Source organism: Lontra canadensis, unplaced genomic scaffold (assembly GCF_010015895.1).
Source record: "Lontra canadensis isolate GAN:19392208 unplaced genomic scaffold, GSC_riverotter_1.0 scaffold21, whole genome shotgun sequence".
NCBI lineage: Eukaryota > Metazoa > Chordata > Mammalia > Carnivora > Mustelidae > Lontra > Lontra canadensis.
In genome coordinates this window covers 12,837,350-12,846,372 of record NW_022631015.1, presented here as the reverse complement: position 1 = coordinate 12,846,372, position 9,023 = coordinate 12,837,350, and the positions used below count along the sequence as shown (strand labels likewise).

At 53.0% G+C, this 9,023-nt stretch overlaps 1 protein-coding gene across 2 annotated transcripts in view; it reads left to right on the top strand.

The window, feature by feature from the left end:
- The first annotated feature begins 253 nt into the window (after window positions 1–253).
- The window catches only part of GFOD1 (glucose-fructose oxidoreductase domain containing 1), a 100,861-nt gene continuing 92,091 nt past the window's right edge, over window positions 254–9,023 (top strand). The window contains exon 1 of one of the 2 annotated variants that reach the window (XM_032861586.1): window positions 254–1,245. In XM_032861586.1, the coding sequence (XP_032717477.1) occupies window positions 993–1,245 (253 nt within the window). In that variant the 5' untranslated portion in view covers window positions 254–992. Of the gene's footprint in view, window positions 1,246–1,330; window positions 1,578–9,023 lie in introns of those variants that run through there. The other variant, XM_032861587.1, reaches the window with a different exon arrangement.

The following is a 9,023-nucleotide window of genomic DNA, read 5'->3' as shown; positions in this document are numbered from 1 at the left end:
GATTTATTGGCCTGCTTGGGGCGGGGTCTGGGAAGAGGCGAGGGAGGGAAGGAGGAGGTGAGGGCGAAGAAAGGGAAGCCTCCGAGGGACCGCGGGCGCTCGGGGCGGGGCGGGGGGAGGAGCCGGGCTGGGTTCCTGGGCCCCGCGCGGCGCGCACCCGGAGCCCGCGGCGGCGGGGCGGGGGCGGCGCGCGGCGGCCAATGGCGCGCGGCGCTGCGGCGGGGGCGGTGCGGCACCACCCCGGCTGCTGACAGCCAAACTCCCCAACTCCGCCCTCGTCCCCGCGGGATCCCGGAGCCCGAGCCGGCCTGGGGCCGAGGCCGCCCGAGCCGCGCGGTGAGCGAACATGGCAGCAGAATGAGGAGGCTGGCGCCGGGTCGTGGCCGCCCGCGCCGCGCTGCAGCTCGAGATCCGCGCCCGGCGCCCTCCGAGCCGCGTGCTTAGCCGGCCTCCTGGCGGCCGCTGGATTATTTCATTCCGAGCCGAGGGCGGGCGAGAAAAGGGACCCCGCAGCCGCGCGGGTCGGTGCTCGGGCAGGCTGTAGAGGCTCGTGGGTGCGAGTCGCCGGCTGCGGAAACCACGCGGGAGAGAGCGGGTCGCCGGAGCTGCGGAGGCACGGACGCGGGGATGAGCCGGCCATGGGGCGGCCGCGGCGGGGCTCGCAGAGCCGGCCGGCGCTGCGGCGGGGGTGCCGCCTGAGCCGGGGCTCCGCGGGGCTTCGGGGCCTCGGGCGCCCCGGGGGGATCCCTGCCGCCGCCCCCGGGAGGGACGAGAGCCCCGCGTGGCGGACACTGCAGCAGACGCCGTACTGAGGCGCCCCGAGCCTGCTCCGCCCGCAGCTCGGTGCGCTCTCGGCACCCGGGCGCCTTGCCGGGGGCACGGGCGGCTGGCGCACCGCGGAGAGCCCGGCGCAGGACTGGCTAGAGGGGTGTGTGTGAGCGCGTTGGATTGGAGATCTGAGCTAAGGCAGAACCCGGCGGACCAGAGCAGCCATGCTTCCCGGGGTGGGCGTGTTCGGCACCAGCCTCACGGCCCGTGTCATCATCCCGCTGCTGAAAGATGAGGGCTTCGCGGTGAAGGCGCTGTGGGGCCGCACGCAAGAGGAAGCGGAGGAGCTGGCCAAGGAGATGAGCGTCCCCTTCTACACCAGCCGCATTGACGAGGTGCTGCTGCATCAGGACGTGGACTTGGTGTGCATCAACCTGCCGCCGCCCCTCACCAGGCAGATCGCTGTCAAAACCCTGGGTGAGCGACCCCCTTCCCTCTCCCCTCCGGCTCCTTCCCTCCCCTGCTGCCTTTCTGCCCTCTCCCCCTCTGCATCCCAGAGGTATCTACGCCGGCCCGGGGACCTGAGATGCCACATGCCACTCGGAGCTCCCTCCTTCCTCATCCCCGGCCTTCCCTGCCTCTGAGCTTCTCTCCTCCCTTCTGGCACCACCTGGACGCGCCTTCCCACGTGCGTGGCGCGGAGGCTGGAGGAGGCGTGTGTTCCGGGGCTGGCGACGAGGCGGATCCGCTGCTGAGGACTGGGCAGGAGCCGCTCTCAGGAAGAGAAAACTAAGTCCTCAGCTGTGCCTGTAGTGCCCCGAGTGTGTGCGTGGGTGCGCGCCTGCGAGAGGCGAGTGCGCGGCCCAGGAACGCCCGATTAAGGGGCCCCACACGTGTGGCGGATATTCTTGGGGGCGGTGGACTACCTGATGGGTAGCCGCTGTGGCGCCCTGCTAGGCCGGTTTGCTTCTTACTGCTCTTAGTTTGGTGTGAGATTAGAATGTGACGTTCAACTGGGATGATTCCGCCTTCGCCGTAAGCGAGGATGGCGGGAGTGGTTGGATGGGGGGTGGGGGACGACTTCCAGGGGGGTCCTGGGTCCGTAACCAGGTTTGACAGAACCACCAGGGGGATTGAACTGTCGAGTGTGGCAGCTCGGGAATTGGGGATTGTCTTCCGCGTGGGTTTGAAATGATAGATCTTAAATTTTGGGGGGATGGGCGCACTAGTTGCGGAGGCAGGGATGTTTTGTGTGGGAAAAGGCCCAACGCAGCCAGTTTCACGTGGGAGCATGCTGTAGTCCCTCCTTAATAACCGTCGGGAAAGTTCCCAGGCCTGAGGTTGACAAGCAGGTTGGGAATGATTTCACCACCGCTCCCTCGCCATCCGGTCCCCCCACCAAACCCAAGCCGTCTGAACACTCAGGACTCAGGAGCTTCGGCGTCCATGCCCTGCCCAGAGGAAACAGGAGCGCATAGTTTGTCCGCCAGCAGTTCTTGTACGTACCTAAGACAGTCCCAGAAATACTGCTCACTCCTTACTCTCCCAGGAAAAGGAACACCCACCTTGAAAGCTGGAATTTTTATTGATGGGGAAAGAGACAGAGCTTATGGCACAGGACACAACGTTAAAGAAGAGTTACAGGGCACAAGCAGGGACAGTACTCAAGCCAATCAATGGTAATTTATGTCATCTTGGAAGGCATGTTTTATTTTTTTTTAAACTGGCATGAATTTAGGATAGGTGAAATGTACACATATGTTAATTCTATCTTCAGAGGTCTAGGACCAGAAGATAGAACTCTTTCTTCCTAGAAAACCACTTTTTATCAGGCCATTCTGCTCTTGACTCTAGCAGGGACTTCTGATAGAATTCCTAAGAGGCTGCCCAAGGCTGTCCGTTTGTTTTCATCTTAATTTCATTAAGTTTCTGACCTTTGTGGCTTATTTTCTTTGGTCTTGAATTGAATGGCATTGGGTTCTGACTTTCCTGTTTGATGTAATCTTATGTATTAGGTTGCTCACCTTTGTGCTTACAAGGGATCTGTGCATTATCAGATAGCTTATAACCATCCAAATAGCATAAATCTGTTAGAACACTTTGTATCCAACAGGTCTGTCCTAAGCTCTGTTTCTATATAGAGCTAATGACTGGTCATATCAGAAAGACCTTGTAACATTGCTTTTCCCCACTGTGGCAGCACAGTCCTGCAGGTCAGCACCCATAAGGCCTATCTCCAGGAGAGTGACCATTTGGAGAATAAGGTTGTTCCTATTTTCTGACCATCTCTTGTATTTCAGCCAAGAAAGCATCTGGGGGCTCTGGGTTGGAGAGAAGTGACACAAATAATACATTTCTGGATACTTCTGTTCTTATTTTCAAAAATTCCTATGACTTTCTTTTTCCTTGACAAGATTAACATGGGTTACCTCTCGAAAACCAAGCAAGAATCTTCAGAAATAGACCTAGTTTAATAATCATGACTAAAGACTAGGGTTTTGCTTATATTTTTGTAGGAAGTCTTGGGCTTTTTTTTTAAACCTGATTTTACAGGTAATTTGAGATAGTTTGTGATTATAGAGAATGGGGGGGGGCATTGAATTTAGGTGAGGCTGGGCTTTGTCTCATTCCCCAGTTGTCTTCACTGGAAAATGCCCAGAGGTCCCTCTCTTTCACATTATGTCTGTGAGTGTGCAGCTGGGGGTTCGTCTTGGTGTGCTCTGCTGTCATGGTTAGAGGTCCAGCACACACACACATACACAACACAGGAAGTGAAACACCCGAACAGTTACAGAGCTGGTTTGGCCGTTGGGGGGTTATAGATGGTGGTGTTTGCCTGGCATTGAAACAAGCCAGTGTTGACTGGCCCCGGTGAAGTGTCCTTTTGGCTAAAGCCTGGGCTTTGAGTTGCTTGTCCAGCGATGGCAAGTGGTCTGCGACCCTCCATCCATAGTCATGACAGGTCTCTGGTGTGTCAAGGTGAGGGACAATCTGGGGACCACGGAGGAATAACACTCAGAGTCAGTAGAATCATAGACATCCTCCTTGAATTTCTAAAAATTCCCGTGAGATCTGTCCTTTGGTGAACTAGGCATTTCTCTGTGGTAGAGACTTTCTGCAGTCCTTTTGTACAATTTTACCGCATGCCAGGCAATGTGGCCGGTGCCGTGTATAAAACATTCCCCTTCACTGTGAGAATGGGCCCCTAGTGTAGACGTTAGCCCCGTTTTACAAATGCGGCAAACTAGAATTCAGAGAGCTGAACGGCCTTGCTCAGGCGCAGACAGCTAGGGATTTGAGCCTGCCCTTCTGCCTCTTTTCTTCCTCTTCTATCCCCTAAACTTGCTTCTTGGCCTCAGTTTCTTCTGTCAGATCCAAGTAGCTTGGACGAGATCATTGGCGTTCTCCTTTGTTCCCGTTTACCCCACGCGTGGAATCTGTTCTCTCCTGACTCTGTTCCTTTTTCTCCATCATCGCTTCCTCCGTAGAAGGAACGAGACCCCTACCTAGGTCTCTGAGTGAGGTTCCCGTCTGCCCCTCCACACCGCCGCCTCCCTCCGTCTCCCACACCACTGCCAGCCTTTCCTTGAAGAACCGCAGGCTCGGTCGTGTCACTGTGCCCCCACTTTCATCGCTTCTAGGAAGAGTCTCAACTTCTTGGCTTGACTGGCAAGGGCTGGCCTGTGATGAGCCTTGCCCAGGCTTCTGTCCTGCTGGCGGTTCTGGAACCCTAATGGCTTCAGCTAAACCCAGAACTCCTGGTGTGTCCTCAAACGGACCCTGTTTGATTATAGGTCCATGCCTTTGTCTGGAACCTTCTGCCTTGTGTTTGTGATGGATGCCTGTCCATCCTGCAAGACTTGGCCCCAGGGTTGCCTCCTCCCTGAAGTCTCCCCCCTCACATACCCTGCTGGGCTCGCAGCACCAGTAGCTGCTCTCACCTTTTCTTGAACCTATTCTAGTGCATTTGGGTAAAATTTAAATTTCACTTAGTTATTTGGAATAGGTTCTATATCCACGTGTTACAAATGGTAAATACTATAAAAACGTACAGTGAGGGATAAGTGTCCCCCAGTCCCTGTTCTTCAACTAGAGGCAGTGCCAGGTTGTTCTGTTGTTGTTTTGTTTGCCTTTTTAATGTCAACCTTGGAAGGTTTTGCTAGGTATGTGTTAGCAAATAGGTGTCTGGGCGTTTTTTAAATCTTTTTGACACAGTTGGTAACATCTCATACACACTGTTATATAGCTTGATTTTGTTGTGCAACAGTATTATCTTGAGAAGAATTTATGTATTCGCTCACATACACATCTATATTCATGTAAAAAAACAGCATAGGGAAGTATCCATGTTATTTTTTTGCTGTGTAGTATTTCATTATGTGGATAAATCAAAATTGATTTAACCAGTTCCCTATTACTCAGCATTTAGGTTGTTCCCAGTGTTTTGCTTCTACAAATGAATAACCTAGAACCTATTTCCCTTTGCACACACACCAGTGTGCTTGTAGGGTAAATATGTGAGCTGCTGGTCAAAAAGTATGTGCTCATTTCCTTTAACAAAGATGTTGCCAAATGAACTGGCCCCTGAAGTGACACTGCTGTTTGTCGGTTTCCTCGCGTGCCTCGCCCTGCAAGCCCCTTGATTGCCCCGTGCCTGAAGGCAGCCAAGATGGGCTCACTCACCTTTGTTTCCAGTGCAGCACAGTTCCCGGCCAGCCTTGGGGGTGAGGGGTCAGTCAAATCCCATGTCTGATTTGTCCTCCAGCACCTAGACTGTGCAATGAGCCAAACCTGCTCGCTGCCTCCCTAGGTCCGCTCTTGTTCCTTATCCAGTCTAGTCTCTATACAGCAGGGTGAGTGGCATACAAACACGTATGTGGTTCTGTGTCCTTCCCTGTGCAGAAGCTGTCTATGGCTTCATGTTCTTGGTAGCGCTGTCGCTGTTAGTGATGACCTCTTTTCGTTTGTTTGCTTGTTCCCTTATTTGCTATTTCTCTCCCCAACTGGAAAGAAACTTCTTTGAATTAGGGCCTGTGTCTGCTTTGCTCACCAGGGTGGCCTTATCTCCCCTAGACAGTGCCAGGCGCTGAGTCACCCAGTAGGCACACTATAAATATTTGCTAAATGACGAATGAATGCCTTTCCAATGAATGAATGAATGAATGCTTGGGGAAAGCAAAAGATTATCAACAGAAGCCTCCCAGACATTTACACAGGGGCTCACCCCCTCCGCCCCCTGGGGAGTGACGGTGGGGCGGGGAGAGGGCTGGGGGGGCTGGGGTGGGGAGATCTTGTCAAAATGCTGATTCCAGGGTGGGACCCAGGGTTTAGAATTTCTGTCTAGCTCCCAGGTGATGTGCCTGCGGTGGCGGCCAGACACAGAGATGTGGTGGCTCTCCGCCTTTGAGAAAACAAGACCAACCCTGCTGTGAATAATTAACCTGGCTGGGGAACTGTGTTAAAATAATCCGTTGGCTTTAGTGTGTGATGTGACGATGTCTGTTTTCATGTTCCCTGCCCCAGTGTTTGGAGACCTTAGCGCAGACTCTGGGGGAAGCCTCTTCATGGGAGGGCAGGCTCCTTTGGGATGGGGAATAAGGCTGTAGAGTTTCGTTGAGCGTTGATGGCACATCGGTCTTGCCCGGTCATGTTTGGCATCCTCAGCTGAGGACCCAGAGTACCGTGCCCTTTCCTGCCCTACTGCAGAGTTTCCGTGGTTGCCCCCGGTGGAGAAGGGCTGCGGGAAAGGGTGGGAACCAGGAGGAAGCAGGGCTGGGCAGGCGTGGTGGCCACACAGGCAGCAATAGGGCTGGAGATGATCAGACGTCCTCTTTGGACGTGGTAGTAACCGTTCTGGAAACACAGTTCCCCCTCGACCTCTCTTCTGGATGTATTTCTCTCCTAAGACTGTGTGGAAGAGGGAATTGCGTTTTTCTCTCCGGCTTTCTGCCACTGAGCACTGAGTGAGATGGTTTTGGTCTATCAGCTTGGAGTAGGGTTGAGGAAGCCCTGGGGCATTATGTAAATGGCAGAGATGACTGTGTACTGTTAGGAAGAGTCAAGCATCACCAATCTCATTTCATCTAATTGAAATTAGGTGCAGTTGAGTGATTATTTTGCTGATGATATCTGGCTTTGAAGATCTATGAGTGAGAAGAAGCTATAGGAAGAGATTGGGCATTTTGATCCTGAAACTGGGGAAGAACAACAACAAAAAAAAAGTGGAAGTAGGGGAACCTGGGTGGCTTAGTTGGTTAAGCATCAGCCTTTGGTGCAGGTCATGATCTCAGGGCCATGGGATCCAGCCCCACATCGGGCTCCCTGCTAGCCTGCTTCTCCCTCTGCCATTGCCTCTCTCCCTGCTCGAGCTCATGCTCATGCTTGTTCTCTTAAAAAGAAAAATGGTGGAAGTAAATAGCCTGTTTTAAGGGTTTCACCAAGAAAGAAATACACTGGCAATTAGTTACATATATTGATTGAGGACAGTCATAGCCCATCACTGTAGACAGCGTTGTGATTGACAGACCTGCTGATGATAGAGAAGGTTGGCAGGTCACAACTGTATAATCATCCGCTGAGCCTCAGTCTTCTGATCAATAAAATGGAGCTAAAGATACTATGATACAAGGTTGGTATGACAATTAAAATCAGGGTGTGTGTGTAAAGACTTAGCCACCGCCCCCCAGCTATCTGTATAAGTTCCATAAATGTCATTCTATTTCCCCTCAAGGTGGTCAGTTCTTCAGCCTGTTCCAAGTGGTACTTTTGAAGATTTGGTTTTTGTATTTATTAGACATGATTCCCTTCTGCCAGATTCAGAAAATACAGTTAAAAGGTTTTTAAAATTTTTATGTATTTATTTATTTATTAAAAGATTTCTTTATTTAGAGAGAATAAGGGGAGGGGGAGAGGGACAGAGGGGGAGAGAGTCTCAAACAGCTTCCCGCCTGACATGGGGGCTTGATCCTACGACCCTGAGATCATGACCTGAGCCGAAACCAAGAGTTGGATGCTTAACCCACTGAGCCACCCACATGCCCCTTTTCCAAAAATTTTTATTTTTTAAAGGGAATGCGCCTAAGCCAGTCTTCAGATGTGGGGTTTACTTGCTTCCTGGGTCTGGGATCTGGAAGGCACTGACGGTGTTCCCAGGAGCGCACCGCGTTGCTGTGAGGATGTACCATTACCTGTGGGAACGATGCAGGGCCTTTCTCGGAGCTTGGGGGCAGGGACGTAGCAGAGGCCTGAGCAGGTGCCTGCAAACTCTGAACTCCATGTGTGGGCCTCATCCCCCATCCTTCTTTAGACCAGGGCCTGGGTGCAGGACAGAACTCCTAAATACAAATATTACGGGTTTAGAGACCCCCCCCGCCCAGCCCCCACTCCCGGTGGTCCCTGCTCGTGTCTGATGCTTTCTCTCAGCTCACTCTTTTGGAGGGTATCTAGTAATGTGGGGGTTCATCACAAAACACCATGGGGACCCTCTACTGGAGGGAAATGGGGCCGTAGGACTTAGGAGTGCCCCACTCCCAGAAGGCACAAATGCCAAGGCCACAGACTGGGTTGAAGATTTTGCAAATGCAGACCGTTCTTGACTTTGTAGGTTCTTTATATCCTTTCTTCAAATACACACCTGGCATTTCGCTGCTTGGCATAATGGCCATGGTAAAACAGTGGAAAGAGCAGATGTGTGGGGCGATAAACTGATGCCCGCCTTGTCGTCATTATTACTACACTGAGTGTCTGTGTTGGTAAAATATGGGATGGGAAAGCAGATAAACATAACTGGCTTTGTGGGGTGGTTCTATGGTCCAGCCCCTCCGGCCTGGCCTTTGCCCGCTGAGGACCGAGGTGAGGCAGAGACCCATTGTGTGCGTGTTAGGTTAGGGCCTCCAAGGTGTCAGGAGTCAAGAGAAAGACTGAGGTCCCGGGAAGAGGAATTTCTACCTTCAGATCGCTTCACACTGGAAACTGCAACATCAACCCTTCCCTAGGTCTCCAGCCTGCTGGCCTGCCTTGCAAATCTTGGACTTGTTGGGGCCCCATAATTGTGTGAGCCAATTCCTTAAAAAGAAACCTACCTTGCTCTCACTTGCCCACCCATGGTCTCTCTCCCCCTCCCCTCCCCTCCTTCCACCTCTCCTCCATCTCCCCCTCTCCCCTTCCCCTGAGTCTCCCCCCTCTCCATTTCCCCCCTCCCCCACCCTTCACCCCTTCTCCTCCTTCCCTCTCCTCTTCTGCTCCCCCCTCTCCCT